General features: G+C 58.8%; 2 protein-coding genes across 4 annotated transcripts; one reads left to right on the top strand and one right to left on the bottom strand.

Annotated features, from left to right (window-relative positions):
• Positions 1-1,185: 1,185 nt before the first annotated feature.
• Positions 1,186-10,818, top strand: FAM171A2 (family with sequence similarity 171 member A2). The gene is made up of 8 exons (XM_061144204.1): positions 1,186-1,303; positions 4,662-4,889; positions 5,115-5,207; positions 7,679-7,837; positions 7,932-8,111; positions 8,213-8,329; positions 8,457-8,583; positions 9,191-10,818. The coding sequence occupies exons 1-8, from the start codon at positions 1,186-1,188 to the stop codon at positions 10,662-10,664; spliced, it is 2,496 nt and encodes an 831-aa protein (XP_061000187.1). The 3' UTR covers positions 10,665-10,818.
• A 489-nt stretch (positions 10,819-11,307) lies between these two features.
• Positions 11,308-18,470, bottom strand: GRN (granulin precursor). 3 transcript variants are annotated; one of them, XM_061144202.1, is made up of 14 exons: positions 18,318-18,402; positions 15,653-15,785; positions 15,432-15,576; positions 15,185-15,310; positions 14,984-15,068; positions 14,175-14,287; positions 13,941-14,076; positions 13,732-13,826; positions 13,367-13,490; positions 12,995-13,092; positions 12,657-12,902; positions 12,199-12,432; positions 11,862-12,092; positions 11,308-11,772 (listed from the first exon to the last, which is right to left on the bottom strand). In XM_061144202.1, exons 3-14 carry the CDS (start codon positions 15,567-15,569, stop codon positions 11,635-11,637), a joined length of 1,764 nt encoding a protein of 587 aa, XP_061000185.1. In that variant the 5' UTR covers positions 15,570-15,576; positions 15,653-15,785; positions 18,318-18,402; the 3' UTR covers positions 11,308-11,634. The 3 variants fall into 3 exon arrangements, with proteins under 3 accessions (XP_061000185.1, XP_061000186.1, XP_061000184.1); XM_061144203.1 differs by having other exon boundaries at positions 15,674-15,785; XM_061144201.1 differs by lacking the exon at positions 15,653-15,785 and having other exon boundaries at positions 18,318-18,470.
• Between the last annotated feature and the right edge of the window lie 2,550 nt (positions 18,471-21,020).

Here is a 21,020-nt window from a genome sequence, read left to right as displayed (position 1 = left end):
AAATGGTTACATAAGAATTAGACGGGGGAAATATGAATAGATGGAAATTTGTGAGAAAGAAAGAAAAAGGGATAGAGGGAGGAAGAAAGGTAGAATGAGAGAGAGAGGAAGGGAAAGAGGGAGGGAAAGAGAGAAAGAATCAATCAGGTGGTTTTGTTCACAAGCTCATAATTATGTGTCCTTGTCAGGAGACCCAACAGAGGCACCTAACCAGGAAAAAAGCTTGACTTCTGAGGGATGGGAGTTCCTTGCCCTAACTGTCCAGGCCCCTTCAGGGCACCATATTGTGAGAAAGAGAAGGTGACAAGCAAGAGAAAACCAGAAGAGGGATACAGATTAGATGAGGATTTGACCAAGTCCAATGATAAGGATGACCAGAAACTGGAAAGAAGGAGAGATTGGTGGGTGCCAGGGCAAGCTTCCAGTGTGGAATTCAAACGTGGGGTTCTAAGCATTTGGTTTCCCCAGGGATGAATATACTACTGGGCAGCGGTGAGCCTCACCCTGAGGGTGAACCTCACCCTGAGCCATCAGCAACATCTGTTGCGCTCCAGTAAAGCACCCTTTACATCATTATCTCTTTTAATCCTTACAATAATCCCACAAGGCAGAGATTCCCACAACTCTCATCCTAAAGGAAGGCTGTGGAGCAGAAGGCTAAGGAACTTGCTTAGAACTCAAGAGGAGGAAGAAGCTAGACAAGAACCCGGACCCGGGTTGTTCTCAACGGGACTGCGCCCTACCTTCCCAACACCGCGCAGGTTGTTTGTGCTGAGAGGACTGCGCAGTTCTTGACAGTTTTTGGAGACACTTGTGTTGTAAGCAACAGCAATTCTCCCTGCCCAAATTTTGCACCCAATTTTGAGGGCTCTGGAACTCCGAGAACCCCAGTAGTCGGACCCTATTCGCCACACTCCCTTGCAGCCGGGGGTCTGAGCGCGCAGCAGGGGCTGCGGAGTGGGCTGCGGGCATCGAGGGGGCGGCGCCCGGAGGCCCGCGGGGTGGGACGCCGCCTGCAGGGGGCGCTGGCGGCGGCTCCGGGCGGAGACAATCGCGCTGAGCGGCCACCGCAGCCAGAGCGGGAGCCCGAGCCGCGCGGCGCGGCGCTGAGCTGGGGCTGAGCGGGGCCGGCCGAGCGGGGCCGGGCGGGAGCCATGGGCCGCTAGGGCCGGGCCGAGCCCCGCGATGCCGCCGCCGAGTGGCCCCAGCGTCCTCGCGCGGCTGCTGCCGCTGCTGGGGCTGCTGCTCGGTGGCGCCTCCCGAGCTCCCGGCAAGTCGCCGCCGGAGCCCCCCAGCCCGCAGGGTGAGTCTTGGCCGGGGGGGCACTGATCCTGGGCCTGCATACCCCCCCTACCCCAGATCGGGACCCGCCCGCCAGCCCCTTCTTCGCGGCGCTTGTGAATTGAGGGGTATTCTATTCCCTGGATTTGGGTGGGGGGAGCTAGGCGACCTGGGGTCGTCGCTTACGGGGGAGAGGGGGGAGGGAGAGGGAGACCGCCGGACGGGGGTCTCGGGGAGGCACAATGGGGAGGGCCGGGGTCCCCAGGCTCCGCGCCACCGCCCCCTCCAGCCTTGTTTTTCTCCCTCCTGGTCCGCGAGGCGCTGCTGCCTGAGCCATTGTCTATCGTAGACACCCGCCCAGGGGCGGGCTGGGGCGGGCGCCCGCTCCGCAGCCCCCAGCGGGTTCCTCGCTCCCGACCCCCGCTGGGTTGGGGGCGCAGGCAGCGGCTGCCACCCTGGGCCCAAACGGGGGCTGGGCGCCTGGAGCTGGGTTTGAAGGGGGGAGGGGAGAAGGGGGAGTGGGTGAGGCGGTGGGCGGATTGGCTGCTCGAATGGGGTTCTTCGCCCTGGAGCCTGACAGCCCCTCGCCGGCCCCCCAGGTTCAGAATTTGGGGTGCACCAAAGAAACGCCGATTGGCCCGTGATGGAGGAGGGGCTGCAGTTGGGGGGCTGTCTGGAAAAAGGGGTACGTTGATTCCCAGCTCGAGGCGCATGGCAGGGCTGTGGTTGGTGGAGGAGCCATGCTGAGCTGGCTAACTGGCTGTGGGCAGTGTCGGCTGGAAGGGCAGGTGCCTGGGTCCCCGTCCAGCAAGCCTCCAGCCACTCCTGTCCCAGCCCGCCCCCAGCTTACCCCCTCCTCCTCTTACCTCTCCAACGCAGTGAAGGAGACCCTCCCAGCGCCTCACGGGCCCAGGTGGGTGTGTGAGGTGGGGGCGGGGTTGGCTTCTGCCGCGGGAGAGCTAGACCATGACTCCCTACCGATGCCACGGTTCTCAGGGGCGTCCACCCCACCCTAGCCCTGCGTCTGCCTCCCAGCCCCTGACCCCACCACCCCAGCCACTGTCCCCCCCACTCCTGCCTCTGAGTCCCATCCCTGCCTGACATGGTGCTCTCTACTCTTCGCCTTTCCACCAAGGAGCTGGCAGGAAAAGCCGGGGGGCGGGGGGGGGGGGGGGGGGGGCGGTGTCTGGATGAGGGAAGTAAGGTCCGGATGAAGGGAGGGGGTCGGATTTCCTCCTGGAATGAGGCAGGGCTGAAGCCTGGACAGGCGGATCCTGGGTGGAATGTCAAGCTTTGAGGAATGGGGAAGGATCTCCCTGGCCTCAGTCTCCCCTGCTCTCTGCAGGGGTGGAGGCTTTGATGGGTAGGAAGGGGCCCTGTTTTTTCAGGAAGCCTCTTCCTCAAGAGCTGCAGGCCTCGGGAGGGAGCCCAGGGAATTGGCTGGAAATGAGCCAGAAGAGGGGGTTCTCCCAGGTTGCTGGCTAGGGGCCCAGGTTGAGGAGAAAGGGGGACTCTGCTCGGCACCTGCCCACCCCCTCCCCAGCTTGGCACTGATGCCTCCTCAGGCCTTACCTGCCCACCCCTGTCTTATTCCCTAGGATCCCTCCCCTTTTCTGAGGCTCTGGCCCTTGAACCCAAGGCATTCCTTCAAAGGACCATATTCCAGAATCCCAGGTCCCTTCTTCCCAGCTGTTCCATCCAGCTGTTCCTAGCCCGGGGTAGGGGTGGGGAGCCCGCAGGCCCCTGTAGCTTCTCAGAATTCCTGCAGGGTGGTGATGGGGAGAGGGGGAGTGTGGACAGGCTGTCAGTACCCTGGAGAACCAGAAAGCAGGAAAGGGTCGAGTGCATGCACACCCACCCTCTGAGTTGGGCTCTGGTCTGGGAGGCGAGAGGGAGGTGGGCTCAGGCGAACAGCTGGACGGGATGCCAAGGGCAGGCGTGGCGCTGGCCCTGGGGTTGGCTGAAAGCCTGAGACGAGACACCTGTCGCTGTTGAGTGTCAGGCTCCACCCGTGAGGCCCCATGACCTCCTCGTGCCCTGCTGCCCTCAGTTCCGGCCTCGTCCTTCTGTACCTGGACTCTCCGAGGTTTGTGTCCAGCACCCCGCCCACTCCCCTGGGGCCCCCACACTGAGGCCGCTGTACCTTTTCAGGCAGGACACCTACTCCCATTCTTAGCAACAAGAGAGGGGTGAGGATGTTCTTGAGGAAGAACTGCGCTGAGTAGGAAGGGGTAGTTAGTGCTGCGGGTCAGAGAGGAAGCTGTAGAATCTATGAGAACAACTCTGGCCTGGTCCCTCCTCTGTCAGCCCCTCTGAGCTCAGGACACCTGCATCCTGGACAGACCATCCTGGGGCCAGGGGCCAAGGTGGCTGGAAAGAAAGACTTCGACTTTGCTTCCCAGCCCCCTCCACACTGGTTACCCTTGGGCCTGTGTCGGCCCCCCCAGATCTCCTTCCCCTTGCCAGGGCCCCAGCTCGCTGCCCATCTCCTGGGAGGAATGAGGGCGTTGCCATGGTGACTGACTGTAGCTGACCAGCTGGGAGGGGGCTGGCAGCCCATGTGAAGGGGAGGGGTCAGGGGGTACTTGTTGGAGCTCAGGGGTTGTGTGAGTCCCTAAATCTGAAGGGAGACAGGCTCATGCTCATGATTCTGGGAAGAGGGTGAATGATGGGAATGGCCAGCCTGCTGGTGTCCCTTTATCAGTTTTTTTCTTGAGGACCCAAACTCTGCCCGAAGCCCTATTCCTCCCTTCCAAATGACTGACTCTTGACCGCTCTCCTCTCCGCTCCACTTGCAGATCCCTGGTTGGCCGGTTACTCATCCTTTCTCAGCTCTCCTTCCCTCTCCTCTCCCTGACACCACCCCCATAGAGTCCAGTGCTTAAGGATCTGGGTCTAGAGACAGACTCCCAGGTTTGGATCCCAGATCTCCCACTTAACTGTAGGGCAAGAATCTAAACCCTTAGAGCCTCAGTTTCCTTACCTATAAAATGGGCTACAAGCATATTTTATTGGGTCTAATACATCACTGACTGTAAAATACACCATTATTTATTTCATGTGCGAGCGAAAAAGAAAAAGCTGCCGATTATAATTATGACATCATGAATCCTAGGCACAGCCTGAGTTCAGAATGTTAAAATGTCAAAATGTGCATGTGTTAGACTTGATGATGAAATACGCTAATAGTACCGCCTACTTCACAGGCTAATGTGAGGTTTACATGAGGGCTCTATAAATGCTGGCTCATAATACCTTGTCTAGCCTGGGTCCCAAAGCCACTCCCAATCACAGCCCCTTCTTCTGATCTTGAGCCTTCCCCCAGGCCTCTCATCCCCTCCTCCCTCCTCCTTACTCCCCTCACCCTGTCTTGCCCACAGAGATCCTGATCAAGGTGCAGGTGTATGTGAGCGGGGAGCTGGTGCCCTTGGCTCGGGCCTCAGTGGATGTGTTTGGAAACCGGATGCTGCTGGCGGCTGGCACCACGGACTCAGAGGGTGTGGCCACACTGCCCCTCAGCTACCGCCTGGGCACCTGGGTGCTGGTTACTGCTGCCCGCCCTGGCTTCCTCACCAACTCTGTGCCCTGGCGTGTTGACAAGCTGCCCTGTGAGTGCAGGGGCAGCTGGAGGGGTGGGGAGCAGCTGACCCCATCAGCCCTTTCCCAAAATAGCTCTTGGGGGCGGAGGGGCAGGCTTTCTAGCAGTTGCTGCCTGGGCTGGGGTACGCAGAAGGGGCTGAGGAAGGATGAAGTCACTGGGATTCAGATGGTGGGAGTGCCCGGCCTGGGGGAGGGGGGCTTTCTCTGAAGCTGACAAGACACCCCTTCTGCAGTGTATGCGTCAGTCAGCCTCTACCTGCTCCCTGAGCGGCCGGCCACCCTCATCCTCTATGAGGACCTGGTTCACATCCTCTTGGGCTCTCCTGGTAAGACTCTCCCTTCTCCAGTTCCCTCCTCTCCACCCATTCCAGCCTCCCTTCCCTCTCCGTGACCTGGGTACAGAGTGCTCCCCTCTTCCACAGTTTGGCTGGGTGCCCTTGGGCTAGTCACTTAACCTCTCTGAGCCTCAGTTAGTTCCTCAATAAGAGGTGAATATTGATAGTATCCATGTTGTCAAATTGAGGTAAGGATTAAATGGCATCAGGCAGGCAAACAACAGCACAGAAGGTGGTCAATAAATGCTTGCTGTTTTGGGGGCTTCTTATGGTTTCTGTTCTTCCTCTGCTCCTACCATTAGAAATTCCACTTCCTGCCACCTTGTCTTCAGTGGATCTACAAGCATTTCTTGTGCACCTCCTGGGTGCCTATGTTCGATACTAGGGTCAATCCACAGACATAGAACACCTATCAAGTGCGAGGCCTGGAGCAATCCCACAGTGGACCTTGTCCACCCCTAGACTTTCGGTCTCACCCAGCTGATACTTCCTGCAGCCCTGTGCCTTGCCAGCTACTGTGTCTGGTGCTGGGGGATAACGGTGAGGAAGAGCAGACTGGCTCCGCGCCTCGTGGAGTTCACTGACAAAGAGACAGAACACTGCCAACCCAGAAATAACTACAGAGTAGGCAGGGCAGTGGAGTGGAGGGCAGGTGCATTCAATACTGAGAGACCCTCACGTGGGACAGCAGCAGGGTGAGAGGATGGGCAAGGGGGCTGTGGGACAAGTGGGCTCATGAGGGGGCAGCAAAGGCACCTTCATTGAAGAGGAATCAAGATTCAGGGGCAGGGACTTCCCTGGTGGTCCAGTGGTTGAGAATCTACCTTCCAATGCAGGGGATGTGGGTTCGATCCCTGGTCTGGGAACTAAGATTCCACATGCCATGGGGCAACTAAGCCCACGTGCTCTAGAGCCTTTATCCTGCAACTAGAGAAAGTCCACACGCTGAAATGAAGAACCCATGAGCCACAACAAGACCCAGGACAGCGCCCCCCCCCCCGCCCCCCCAAAAAAATAGGTGCAGGGGCAGAAAGGGACCGTAAGGGTGTTCTGGTCTGGCTGTACAGGAGAGGTGCCTGGTGTAGACTGGTTGACGCAGCCAGGCAGAGGGTAGCTTCCATCTGGCTAGCACTGGGGAGCCAACGTGGGTTCTAGATGGGGTGCCTCTCCTCCCCAATTTATATTCTTAGCTTGAATCCTTGTCCCCACATTACTCTTCTTGTTTGCTCATCTCCTTCTGTCTGATCCTGAACCAGAGGCTTCTAAAATGTCTTTGGAGGTTTCTAAAATGCCAGAGGAGCCCTTTATTGCCCCCTAGCTGAAAGCCCTCCCAATGCTTTCAGTAGAAAGCCTAGACTGGTTCACAGAGCTGGCAGCACCCTCCCGGAGCCTGTGCGCCGCCAGCTGCCTTGCTTGCCTCCCTATCCAGTTATCTGTCTTCCCCCAACCAGCCAGCCACCTCATGCCCCAGGCCTTCCTCCTGTCAGTCCGCTGAGAAGTCCCTTCCCACTTTCTTTCCTGCCAGAGTCTTACTCACCCTGCAGGGCTCCACAGAATATTCCCAAGATGGGCAGGGCAAGCTCCCCTTGCACCCTGCTATTTCTAGAGGGAGGCAGGATGTAATGTTGAGTGAGGGGAGGGGCCCTGGTACCCGACTGCCAGGGCTTCGATCAGGCTCCAGTGACCTTGGGGAAGTTACTGAACCTTTCCTGCCTCTAATCCTGCATCTTTAAACTGGGGCTGATAATAAAGGCACCTACCTCAGGGGCTGTTGTGCTAATTACAGGGGTTAATGTAAGTAACCTGCTTAGAGCAGTGGCCAGCATATCTTAAAGCTTAGTAAATGTTAGCTATTACCATGTTATATTGGAATATTATTTATACATTCCCTCTGTTTCAAGACAGACAGACAGACACACATCCAAAACCTAAGTTGTCAAATGCAGGAGCCACATGTAGCTATTTAAATTTGAATAAATTAAAAATTCATTAAACTTTTTAGAGGTAAAAATAAATGCAGTTCCGTAGTCCCACTAGCTACATGTCGAGTGTTTACAGCCCTGTGTGTCTAGTAGTTACTGGAGCGGATTTCAGGTCCCTGCCCCTTCAAAGTTACCATTCTAAGCCTGCCCAGTTCTCTCCCCAAGTTACCACTCTCCCTGGCCTTCCCATGTGTTCTGACCCATTGGTTCCCCTTCTCCTTAGATCAGTGGTTTGCAACCTTTCTGGCACCAGGGACTGGTTTTGTGGAAGACAGCTTTTCCACAGACGGGGCTTGGGGGTGATTTCAGGATAATTCAAGCACATTACCTTTATTGTGCACTTTCTTCCTAATCTAACCCTGCTGCTGATCTGATAGGAGGTACTGTCCGTGGCCCAGAGGTTGGGGACCCCTGCCTCAGATACTGGTCTCTGGGCAGCTTGTCCCTGGCCAGGCCACTGCAGCCCTTCTCTCCATCCAGGTGCCCGCTCCCAGCCCTGGGTACAGTTCCAGCGCCGGGCTGCCCGCCTGCCGGTCAGTTCTACCTACAGCCAACTCTGGGCCTCGCTCACACCTGCCAGCACCCAGCAGGAAATGCGGGCTTTCCCTGCCTTCCTGGGCACAGAGGCCTCCAGCTCAGGTATGCTGGGTGCCAGGCATGGGAGGGATTCCCACCCCTCGCGCCCCGCCACCACCAGGACTTAGCCCTCAGCCCTTGTTTCCCCTTCCTGCAGGCAACGGCTCCTGGCTGGAGCTGATGCCCGTGGCCGCTGTGAGCGTGCACCTGCTGGCAGGTAACGGGACAGAGGTGCCGCTCTCGGGCCCCATTCACCTGTCCCTGCCGGTGCCCTCGGAACCTCGTGCCCTCGCCGTGGGCACCAGCATTCCAGCCTGGAGGTTCGACCCCAAGAGTGGTGAGTGCCTGGTGGGGGGGGTGCAGGTGCTGGAGTTTGGGGAAAGAAAGTGGGACTTAAGCTGGGGACACTGAGTTTACTGAAAGCCCTGCCTCTCCCAGGGCTGTGGGTACGCAACGGCACAGGTGTGATCCGCAAGGAAGGCCGGCAGCTCTACTGGACCTTCATCTCCCCTCAGCTGGGGTACTGGGCAGCCGCCATGGCCTCCCCCACGGCTGGTGAGAGTTGGGGGGGGGCAGCAGGGAACAGGGGCGGTGGTAGAAGGGGAGGCGGGGAGAGTGGACTCCTTCTGAATGGCAGGAGGGACAGCCACCCCTGGGAACACTAAGCCCTCTCCTGGCACAGGGCTGGTCACCATCACATCGGGCATCCAGGACATCGGCACCTACCACACCATCTTCCTGCTCACCATCCTGGCAGCCCTGGCCCTGCTCGTGCTCATTCTGTTGTGTCTGCTCGTCTACTACTGTCGGTGAGTGCCCCCCACTCGCTTCCACTGCCTCCCGATGCCCAAACCTCCTTATTCCAGCCATGGCCTGAGGCCTGCTCCATGCCTGGTCTTGAGCCAGGTGCTGGGGCCCCAGAGATGCATAAAACACCACCGGGATTCTTAAAGGCATTGCCAGGAAAGCACTCATATGCATAAGCATAGGTAAAGCCGGAAACACTGGTGGCTTCAGAGAAGCTGGGGGAGAGGAGGCAGGAGCTGCAGGCCAGGCCCCTGCAGAGACCATCTGCAGCTGCTTCTACCACCCCGGCCCCCACTTCCAGGGGACCTGAGGCCACACAGGCCCCTGGTTGGCCTAGGTTCCTTCCCGGCTCTCACTGCACCTGCCATGAACCACGGAGTGCAGTTTACCCTGAGGGGGGACCCAGATGGATACCGCTGCCTGCTGGACCTCCCACAGACACTCCAACTCTGTCCACAAACCTCTCCCAGGACCCACCTGGGCTCCCCAACCTCTCTCCTGAGTCCCAAGCATTGTTAGGACCCCTCCAACTATACCCAACCCCATCTTCCAACTTCGGGGTCAGGGACTTCCCTTTCCTGACACCCCGATCTGCCCCCGTGTCTCCAGGAGGCGCTGCCTGAAGCCGAGGCAACAGCACCGCAAGCTGCAGCTCTCCGGCCCCTCTGACGGTAATAAACGAGACCAGGCCACCTCGATGTCCCAGCTCCACCTCATCTGTGGGGGACCCCTGGAGCCCGCGCCGTCGGGGGATCCCGAGGCTCCACCTCCAGGGCCCCTCCACTCCGCCTTCTCCAGCTCCCGGGACTTGACTGCCTCCCGGGACGACTTCTTCCGTGCCAAGCCGCGCTCCGCCAGCCGCCCGGCCGCCGAGCCTGCGGGTGCCCGCGGGGGCGAGGCCGCCGGGCTCAAGGGCGCCCGCTCCGTCGAGGGTCCCGCCGGGCTGGAGCCAGGCCTGGAGGAGTACCGGCGGGGGCCCCCGGGGCCCCCGGCCTTTCTGCAGGAGCCTCCCTCGCCGCCGCCGCCCTTCGAGCACTACCTGGGCCACAAGGGGGCGGCCGAGAGCAAGACCCCCGACTTCCTGCTGTCGCAGTCTGTGGACCAGCTGGCACGGCCGCCGTCGCTCAGCCAGGCCGGGCAGCTCATCTTCTGCGGCTCCATCGACCACCTTAAGGACAGCGTCTACCGCAACGTCATGCCCACCCTGGTGATCCCCGCGCACTATGTGCGCCTAGGCGGCGAGGCGGGCGCAACGGGGGCAGGCGAGGAGTCGGCCCCACCCGAGGGCGCGGCCCCGGGCCCCGCACGCCCTTTTCCCCAGCCCGACCCCCAGCGCCCTCTGATGCCGGGCCACTCGGGCGCGGGGGGCGAGGGCGGCGGGGGTGGCGGTGGCGAGGGCTGGGGGAGTGGGCGCTCGGCGCCGGTCAGCGGCTCGGTCACCATCCCGGTGCTGTTCAACGAGTCGACGATGGCACAGCTCAACGGGGAGCTGCAGGCCCTGACCGAGAAGAAGCTGCTCGAACTGGGCGTGAAGCCTCACCCGCGCGCCTGGTTCGTATCCCTCGACGGGCGCTCCAACTCGCAAGTGCGCCACTCCTACATCGACCTGCAGGCGGGCGGCGGCGGCCGCAGCACGGACGCCAGCCTGGACTCGGGCGTCGACGTGCACGAGGCGCGGCCGGCGCGCCGGCGGCCCCTGCGGGAGGAGCGGGAGCGCACCCCGGCGGCCGCCCCGCCGCCCCCGCCGCCGCCCCCGCCGGCGCCCCCGCGCCTGGCGCTCAGCGAGGACACGGAGCCAAGCAGCAGCGAGAGCCGCACGGGCCTCTGCTCCCCGGAGGACAACTCGCTGACGCCGCTGCTGGACGAGGTGGCGGCGCCCGAGGGTCGGGCGGCCACGGTACCCCGGGGGCGGGGCCGCAGCCGCGGGGACAGTTCTCGCAGCAGCGCCAGCGAATTGCGGCGCGATTCGCTCACCAGCCCGGAGGACGAGCTGGGGGCGGAGGTGGGCGACGAGGCGGGCGACAAGAAGAGCCCGTGGCAGCGGCGGGAGGAGCGGCCGCTCATGGTGTTCAACGTCAAGTAGCGCCCGGCTTGGCGCCGCCTCCAGGCCGGCCCCCGCCCCCTCCACCCGGGCCCGCGCCCAGGGTACGCGCTCCGGGGGACCGCGGGGGCCCTCGCCCTTAGCCCCCAGCCCCGGCCTGGAAAGGGGCCCGGGGCCCTGCGGAGCTGTCCGGTGGTATGTGCTGGGTAATGTCTTGGGAGGGACCCGTGTCTGCCTCTGAGAGGGAGGTGAGGGAGGGGGGACCAGACCCCCGATGGGAGGTGCTGGGGAGGAGGGCTGGGTGGGGGGAAGCGGTGCCTGTATACACGTGGCTGTACATAGAAAGCTCTATCGTGGGAAAGCAGGAGGGGCAACGAGGCCTCGGCGGCTAGCCTGAGGGCCGGGAAGGGAGGGGGCGTCCTAGCGGACCCCTGGGAGGGGAGGGGGTGCTGCTTGCTGACTAGCCCACTTCCGGGCTGCGATGTCACAGGGCTGGAGGCTGGGGCGGCTCCGGGGACTAGGGAGTAATGTGATGGGATCGCTGTGGGCAACAGCAAATATAAAACTGGTGAGATGAACTGCTGTGTGTCTTTCTGTGGGGGTGGGGGAATGTGGACACTGGGTGGGGACCCTGGCTCAGAGGCCCCCTGGGGGAGGGCAGGCAGAGTGGCCAAATCAGACACTGTTAAGAAAGTGTACAAACTTTATTGCAGCACGCACACGCACGCACACATACACACGCACCCACACCCGTGGATAGGAAGAGCACCTGGCCACAGGGTTGACAGAAATTGGGCGAGGGGATGGCAGCTTGAAACGTGGCTTTCGCCACAGCCCCGCCTCCACCTTGGCATAGGGGAGGCCTTAGATTGAGGCCCCACCTCCCAGGGCGATGGGGGACTCAGAAGAGGGTCTGGGAGAATGTGGTGGGGGAGAGGTGCTGGGGAGGCCTGAGCAGTGGGGACCCTCTGAGCAGGGTCCTGAGGGCTGCCAAGTCAATCCTCAGGCCCCCTCACAGCAGCTGTCTTGGCCTGGGGTCCCTCCAAGGAGCGTCCCAGCGCAGGGCCTCCTGACGTAAACACTTGGTCCCCCTGGCTCCGCAGCGGAATCCACTGGGGCAGCAGTGACGTCTGTCCGCACAACAGGTGCCCTTGATGGTCAGAGTAGGGGGCGAGAGTTGGACGTGGCAGGACCCAGCCCGGGCCCTTACCCAGCCCCAGGGTGAGGGGTATCACTGACCTGGCGGTAGGGGCAGCAGGCCCAGCCCCCTCGGCTGTCCACGCAGCAGGTCTGGTTATCGCGGCAGAAGTGCCCCGCCCCACACGCCACGTTCCCCATGCCCACGAGAGGGCCACCGGCCAGGTGGAGGGCAGGGTGTGCAGAGCCCACCTCCTTCTCACAGGATCGAGCCTTCACGTTGCAGGTGTAGCCAGCCGGGCAGCAGTGCTGGCGGTCCTCACAGCACACGGCCTGCGGGGGACAGAGGGGCCTCGAACTCTCACCCCCACTAACGTCCCCTCCCACCTGAGACCGGGCCCCCCCTGTCCTGACCAGGAGTGGTCAGGTGGGCACTCACGTGCGGCAGCTGGCAACAGGCCCAGGCCCCCCTCAGGCTTGGGCAGCAGGTCTGCCCTACGGGGCAGCTGGTGTGCTGGTCACAGCCTGTGTCTCTGGGGTGGGACGGGGAAGCCCGGCGGGCAGGCACCTTGTCCAGTCCGGTCACCACCTGGTTCCCCCTCTTACAGTGCCCTCCGGCCACACACGTGTAGTCCTTGGGGCAGCAATGCTGGTGGTCCGAGCAGCAGACAGCCTGGGGAGGTGGCAGGAAAGGGTGGTCTAGGCAGCTACTCTGGGCCAGAGCGCTGAGCCTCTGCAGCCCCCACCCTGCCTCTCCTGCTGGGCTCCTCCAGCTGGGCATGACTGTGACTGAGCTGGTGTCCCCCATGGGCTGGGTAGAAGGCAACAGGAGCCTGGCCATGTGCCCAGGCCAAGACTCTGCCCCTCTCCCCAAAACTATCCCCCCGCTTCAGGCACCTCTGGGGCAGGACAGCAGCCCCACTCCCCAGACGTGAGTCGACAGCAGGTGGTGGAGGAAGGACAGCTGGTGACATTATCACAGGGGACGTCACTCTCCACAGCTCCGTGGTCCGGCAGGCTGAGGTGGGCTGGGACTTTCTCCATCCACGGCACCCGGCGGGTCCCCTCTTCACACACACCCTTCTCTGTGTCACACCGAAACCCAGACGGGCAGCAGTGCACGTGGTCCTCACAGCACACAGCCTAGGGCGGAGGGAGAGGGGACGGTGGGCCTGGGGGAGACTGGCTGGCGGCCGCCCTCTGCTCATCCCGGGCCACTCCCCACTCCTCGGTACCTGCACAAAAGGGCAGCAGCCCCAGGCCCCGGACTGTAGGCGGCAGCAGGTGTAGTCGTCTGGGCAGCTCACCTCCATGTCGCACTTGACATCCTGCACTGTGAGACAGGTGAGGCAGCGGGTCAGCAGGGGCACTGGGGACCCTTGGGGGTGCCCTCCCTCTGCCAGCTCCACAGTGAGAACCAGATGCGGAGGAGGGAGGGTACGGCTCAGGCCACCCCAGCAGTGATCCTAAGGCAAGGCCCAGTGGGGACGGAAGGGGACTGTCCCTGCTTTCAGCCCCTCCGTGCATGCGGCCGTCAGTCTCCACCCCCGTTATCTGTTCACTCCCCGTGGTGTAGGTAGAATGGGGTCTGCAGTCTCCCCCAGTACCTGTGTGTGCAGGCAGCTTGGTGAGGAGGTCTGTAGCATTCTCCTTGGAGAGGCACTTACTGTGGGTCAGGTCACACACAGTGTTCTGCGGGCAGCAGTGCAGGTGGTCGGAGCAGCAGATGGCCTGGGTGAGGGCAGGGTGGGTCTTTGGGATTTCCAGTCTCCCTGGTTCAGGGAGCAGCCAGGCCGACAGCAGGCACTACCCCAAGTCTACCACTAGGGGGTGGCATGAGTCCTGAGCAGTCAGGTTCCCAGCTGCCAGCCAGCCAGCCCCACCCCCTGGAGGCACTGCCAGGTAGGTAGGTGGGTACCCAGGCCAGGTGAATGCGGGCACACAGTCCAGCTGACTATAGCCCCTCACTTACATTGGGCATCGGGCAGCAGCCATACTTTCCAGTGGGCAGCTCGCAGCAGGTAGAACCATCGGGGCACTGGGACCGTCCATCTGGGCATAAGATCACTGGAAGGGGAGAGAAAGGTGAGGGGCAGCCAGGGTGGAGGGGACAGTCTCTCCAGCTCTCTCCAGCAGGAGTTAGAAAAGGCCTCTCTTCACCCCAGACTCATACCTCCTTACCTGAACTTTTAGTCTTGTGTGCAGGCATCTTCTTAGCCAGGGGGTGGGTGCCTGTGGCCGAGAGACAGCGGCCATGAGCCAGGTCACAGGACGTGCCATGGGGGCAGCAGTGTATCTTGTCTTCACAGCAAGAGGCCTGAGAAGAGATGGCCCTGTCTCTGTCTTTGCTCCCTCCATCCCTTCCTCTGCCCACACTGCCTTCCCTCGCCACCCTCCGTCTTCCCGTAGTTGTACCTGGGGCATGGGGCAGCATCCCCAGGAGCCATCAGGCATGGTGCAGCATGTGGAGGAGTTGGGGCACTGGAACTGTTTGTCGGGGCACTGGACGGCATCCAGGGGCTTGGTATCTGTAGATGGGATGACCCAGGACTCCGCCCAGTCAGTGACGGTCATTCCCCCCATCACTCAAGGAGCTGCTGGCACCAGCGCCTTCCAGCCCAGCTACAGGAGGATTCAGGGGCTGGCACTAGGGCTCAGGGCTCCCCCGGCTCTCTTAATCCCCTCTCCCCCAGGCCAGTCCTTGTACCAGCAATATGCCACAGGGCAAGGGCATCCACTGACTGGGTAGGCATTAAACCAGTGCAGCTTTTGGGACTTCCTTGGCATCCAGTGATTAGGACTTCACCTTGCAATGCAAGGGGTTTGGGTTGATCCCTGGTCAGGGGGCTAAGATCCCACTTGCCTCAAGCCAAGCAAAAATAACAATATAAATCAGAAGCAATATTGTAGCAAATTCAATAAAGACTTTTAAAATGGTCTACATCAAAAAAATCTTTAAAAAAAAAAACAAAAAACATTTCAGCTTGTCCTGTCCTCACCCCCACAGTGCTTGGTCCAGGGCCTGGGGTCTTGCATTCTCTTCTGACCCCTCCTCACCCCTCTGTCCAAAGCAGGGTGTGTGTGGGGGGGTGTTGCTTAGTACAGATGTCATACAAATGAGGGCACAAAGGCAGGAATCAAGGTCACTCTGCTGGCTGGGCTCCTGGATGCTCCAAATTCTTCTGCTCCCACCTCCCTGCCCTCCGCCTCCACCTCTGCCGCACCTGATCTTTGGAAGCAGGACCGCCCATCAGCGCTGCAATGGAAGCCCCGGGGGCAACAGTGGCGGCCATCCCCGCATGACACAGCCTATGGGACACAGAAGCACCTTGGTTACTGAGGCCCATTTCCCTGGGGGGTGGGAGAGTGCAGGAAAAGTGTAAATGCAGACCCAAGCTTCTCTGTAGACATAATGGCACTCTCACCTCTGGGAACGGGCAGCAGCTGGAGGTCCCCGAGACAGTGAGGATGCAGGAGTAGCCAGGAGTGCAGTGGCCGTTGGCCTGGCAGGGTCGGCCCAGACGCTGGCTCAGCACGGACGGCTGCTGGTCCTGGGAAGCGAGATGAGGAGATAAATCGAAGGACCCGAGCGAGCCTGGCCCACTCCTCTGGCCAATCCAAGAGGCCCGATCCCAGGCTTCCAGCTCTTTGCCTGGGCCGTAGGGCACTCACCGGAATGGGATTGCAGCAGCTGTAGGTGGCTCCATTCGAGTCCAGGCAGCAGGCCACAGGGCAGAGCTGACCGTCTGGGCACTGTGTTCCAGCCACCAGCCCTGTCACTAAGGCCACCCAGCTCACCAAGGTCCACATGGTCCACCTGCAAAGTCCCAAGAGGCATTTGGCAACTGGCTTAAGCTGAGGCCACCCTTGATTCTGGGACCAGTCACTCCCACCTGCTGAAGGCCCAGGACCACCTGAGCCTCCACAACAACAGCCTGTCCGGGCAGGAAGAAAGATGCAGGGCTTGAGGCTCAGCTTCCTACGTGTGTCCTGTGTGGGGGTCCACATGCACCAGCGAGTGTACACCTATACGCAGGAATGCTCACATGAGTGTGTGAATCTGTGTCCCCAATATGTGGCCTAACTGTTGAATCTCTGTGGCTGAGTGTGTGCAGATGTGGGTATGTGAGAGTCCGGAAGATTTGTGGGTTTTGTGGGCCTGAACTGTGGGGACATGAGCCACCTCCATGGGGGTGGGAAAGACATCAGTTGCCCAGAAGACAGAACTGAAGTCTCCCCCTTGAAGAAAAGCCAGGGTTTCACTTCCCGAGCCAGCTCCGCCAGTTGCCTCCTCACCCAATGCTGTGTTCATACCTGCCCTCTGCTAAGGCCTGCTGGCAGGGGAGGGGAGGTCACATGACGACATGAGCAACCACGGGGTTGAGAAAGTTGTGAAAAAGGAAGTATGATGTTGACGGAGTCTGGGCTGCCTTCCCCGAAGGTCAGCCACCACCTGCCCGCTGACTGTCCCCTCCCCATCCAAAGGAGGCACACAGGCTTGGTCAACCTTTGGGACACCTGTGTTCCATGGGCCCCCAATACCACCAGGCCCTTTCTTTGTTTAATTTTTTTTTTTAATTAAAAAAACTGGGAGGCATGCCCATGCAACATGTTGGTTCTTAGTTCCCTGATCAAGGATTGAACCCATGCCCCCTACATTGGGAGCTCTGAGTCTTAACCACCAGACTGCCAGGGAAGTCCCACACCAGGCCCTTTCAGGATCCTCAAACATACCCACCACACTTCCCCTCTTCCTCTCCCTATCCTGGAGCAGAAACCCAGCTGCATGTAGAGAGCCCATGTGTGCCCACCAGGCTGCCATTTGCATCAGCAGAAGGAAGCAAGTTTCATTCTCTGAAGGGGAGTGGCCTCTCACTTCCTGAACAACTCTTCCCCCAAGCTCAGCCAGCCCTGCTAGTTCAATGGGGCAGGCCCAGGAGATCTTACCCTGTCTAGAAGGGCCAAACAGTCATGTGTGCTGAACCTTTTAGGAGCCAGTGACAACATTCTATGTTATTCTTTTTTTTCCTGTAACAACCATCCAAAATAGGAATTATTACCTTTAATTTTCTAAGGAGGAAACTGAGGCTCAGAGATAGGAAGTAACTCGCCCATGTCATGTATCAAGACATAGAGATGACAGTCTCTGATGGCTCCAGAGTATATTGGACCTGGGTTCACAAGTGGTACCATGGACAGTGCCTGGGACTGGACCCCCAAACTCAAGGAGGATAGAGGCCTGGTGTCCAAGCAGAGAAGAGGGATAGAAATGTTTCTCTGAGCAGGTGGACAGGACCAAGACAGAAATGTGGGGTACAGGGGCTGCCTGGATACTGCACATGAGTGCTAGAATGAAGGCCTCAAAAGGTGCTTCCTGTCTCTGGGCCTCAGTTCTCAGTGAGTCTATGTGTGGACACTGCACACTTTGTGTGTCAGGGAATAGCACACACAGGGTCACTCACATCCTCTCTCCCTCACCTGGCTTTCCTCACTGCCCTCTCCCCAACTCAAAGACTATCCCCAGGAGGCTATCTCCTGTACAGGTGAGGCTGAAGAAGACTGGTCCTGGACCTCAGCCCCTTTCACTCTCTTCCCCAATGCCCACAGCTCCCTGGAAAGGGAGCTGGCCGCCCTGCTTTTTAGGAGTCCAACCATAACCCTCCGCAGGCTCTCTGGGCTGCCCTGGCCAGAAGGAATGCCTGTCCGCACACATCTCTGACTACTCAGCACCCTAGGGATTCATTTAGGTACATCCTTCTTCCTGGGTATCCTGAGGTTCGAAAGTAGTGTACGCTTCTACTGAATACACGTGCACGCGCGCGCACACACACTCAGGACCAGAATGGGGAAGAGGGAACCCAATTCATCTCAGTAGGGTTCCAAGAGGTGACCTCTCACCCCCACCGACACTGCCACTACACAGAGGGAGGACAGAACCCTCTTCAAGCCCCCAGCTCCGTCATCTTCCACTAGGTGGCAGCCCCCCACTTCGAGTGCCAGGAGAGAGATTTCCCAAAAGGTGAGCCAACCCAGCAGCGGAGAGAGCAGGAAAAAGTGGCCGGGGGAGACGGAAGTTAGCTCGTCCCACCCCTCCACGAGAGGAAGTTAGAGTCAGACACAACCCAGGGGTTCAATCACCACTCCCAAGTCCCTACTGTCTTTGAGGAGGCCAGGGTCTCAAGCCCCACTCCCAGCTCTCTGAGATCGGGGGCCAGGGGCGGGCGCCTAGCTTGCTCCCAGCCGCCGCGGGGACTGCCCACCAGCACCACTACCAGCACCTGCCGATGGGGGCGGAGTCGACACAAGAACAGAGTGATCTCTGCTTTGGGAGAAGGGGCTGCAGCTTCCAGGGGTGCTGGAGAGAGAGAGAGCCCCTTCTAATGGGGGTCACTGCAATTACTGTTTACTCCCACCACCCATAAAACTCCCTCCAGTGCATCGGAGTTTCTATAAGGGAATCTTTTTTTGTATCCCCGCTGAAACTCCAGAGGAGCCCCATCTCCCACGTCCCCCAGGCTGGGCCCCTGGGAAGGAGCAAGCGAGGTCCCCCCTCCTTACCTGCGTCGGGGTCCGCGATCGCTGGTTAGCAGCAGTCAGGCAGCTCATCCACTTGGGCCACTCGGCTCGATGGCCCACCCACCTCAATTTCCATTGGTCAGGTGTCCGGGATGTCGCACTCCCATTGGCTACTCGTCGGCGTAAAGGCGGGGCCAACCTGGAATCCTGTGTGTCTTTTCCTATTCAATTCACTCCCCTCCCTCCTTCCTCTCTCTCCCCAACCCCCCATTTCTAGGGATCATGTGATTGGGGAATCATGTGACGCCCTGGGACGGCTCAGCTTGTTTGAGGGTGCCCGCCGCCTTCTGTTGACCCATGCCGAGGGTCAGTTCCCTTTCCGGGGACATTGAGAGCCAAGAGATCTGCCTCTTAGTGGGTGCGTTCAAGGACGTTTAAGGGGTGTCTCCTGGATTTAGAACATTTGTCTGTATTCTATTCATCCCATGCAGATTTAACGCTCGGCAGCCGGGCCCCAAAGGGGGCTGAAGGAGAGTTGTGAGGGCAAGGATAAACAGACCTCAGGCCCTTTCCTCAAGGTGCTCACAGCAGGGGGTGGGGTGGGGGTTGGAGAATCGTGTTCCAGGTGCTCCGGGTGTGTGTAGAGAAGAGGTATTAGTTAGATCTGAGCATGAAAAAAAGATTTAATTCCACTTTGGGGGCACTTTTTGGAGCTGAGTCTGGGAGGATCTTAAGTGGCAAGTAGGGAGGGGTTGGAGAAGTGGCTAGACGGGGGGTATTGGGAAAAACATTAGAAAACCAGATGGGAAGGGCAGCCTTGGGCAGGGATCGAATGCCAGGTTCAATGGAGTGCACGTGTGGAGTAGCTGGGTGTGTGGCACCAGGCTGGGCTGACTGGGTGTGGGTGCATACCGGAAGTAGCTCCTTAGTTTCAGTCAAGCCCTGCCTTTCGGGAATTGACTTGATGTGCGCAAGCGTTGTGTATTCAGTCATATCCGACTCTGCAACCCCATGAAGTCTCCTCTGTCCATGAAATTTTCCAGGCAAGAATATTGGAGTGGATTGCCATTCCCTTCTCCAGGGATCAAACCGCAGTCTCCTGCATTGCAAGCAGATTCTTTACCACTGAGCCACCAAGGAAGCCCAAAAGTGAAAGTGTTTGTCGCTCAGTTGTGTCCGGCTTTTTGCGACTCCATGGACTGTAGCTTTCTAGGCTCTTCTGTCCATGTAATTCTCCAGGAAAAAATACTGGAGTGGGTAGCTATTCCCTTCTCTAGGGGATCTTCCCAACCCAGGGATCAAACTGGTGTCTTGAACATTGCAGGCAGATTCTTTACCATCTGAGCCACCAGGGAAGCCAGTGACGGAGAGAAAATATACCACACAGAACAGATTCACCAGTAGCAGGAGCTAGACTGCTCGGTGCCCTTTACAGGGCCTGGCCCAGGCAGAGATGGGTGATGGGAGATGTACCAGGAGATACTGGAGGAAGCCTGATGCCGGATCTTGGAGGAAGGGCAATGTTTGGTTGCCAAGTGGATGGGAAGCACTGTAGGTTAAGCAGAGAGCTTGGGGTGGGGGTGAGGCTGGGATTGGGGACAAATAGGCAAACTCAGGGGTGGTGGGAGTCTGTGCAGGGAGGAAGTGGCAGAGTTGAGGAACTGTGTGACAGCGGTCCTCAGCCTGGGCCTGCAGAGGGTCCAAAAGGTGGATTAGGCCCCTGCTGAGAATCAGGACTGTTCTGTATATTGGTTACTCTATGCTTATTCCCTGTCTCATATATCCATATGCTTCTATGGACACAGCAAGCACAGATACACAAATACCATGCAATGTTTGGCAAATCAATAAATGAACCTATAATCATGACTACACGGAACCCGAAAAAAATTACACAAAGAGGAAAAAAAAACAACCTAGAATGACTGAAACAAATATCACAAAATCCATAATAGAGTGATTTCCCCACTAGGGACATTAGGCAGTGTTTGCAGACATTCTAAATTGTCACAGTTGTGGGGCGATGCTACTGGCATCTAGGGGCAGGAGACAGGGATGTTGCTGAACAGCCTACAATGCACAGGATGGCCCCCACAACAAAGACTGAAAGTGTTAGTCGCTCAGTTGTGTCCGACTCTTTGTGACCCCATGGACTGTAGCCCCTCAGGCTCCTCTGTCCAACGGATTTTTCAGGCAAGAATACTGGAGTGGGTTGCCATGCCCTTCTCCAGCGAATCTTCCCGACCCAGGGATTGAACCCAGGTCTCCTGCATTGCAGGCAGATTCTTTACCATCTAAGCCACCAGGGGAGAACAACAAAGATTATTCTGCCCAAAATTTCAGGTGTGCTGAGGCTAAGAAACCCTCTCTGAAGGATCATATATGTTCTCCATGAAAGCACTAGGTGACCCTCATGCAGTGCCTCTTTTATTTTATATATTTTTAATAAATGCTGTCACCTGACTTCCCAGCATCGGTAGATACCGAAAAATCAGGGGATTTATGCGTTGAAGTTTTTTAGAAGCAATCACTTCAGTTTAGCAAGGATTAAAAGCATTCAATAGGAAAATTTACAAAAAGCAGACTGAAGAACTTAGAAGCCAAATGTCCTGGGGACATTGAGTTTAGGGACAAACAGTCCTGGACAACTCAATGGATCTTAACTGCTGCTCTTAAAGAACAGTAATTAGTAGTTAAGGTACGAGCCTGAGCTCGTACGAGTTAAGAAGATTTTAATCATGTGCA

The sequence above is a fragment of the Dama dama genome, chromosome 5 (genome assembly GCF_033118175.1).
Source record: "Dama dama isolate Ldn47 chromosome 5, ASM3311817v1, whole genome shotgun sequence".
Taxonomy (NCBI): domain Eukaryota; kingdom Metazoa; phylum Chordata; class Mammalia; order Artiodactyla; family Cervidae; genus Dama; species Dama dama.
Note: the sequence above shows the minus strand (reverse complement) of the source record. Positions and strands in the feature narration are given on the sequence as shown.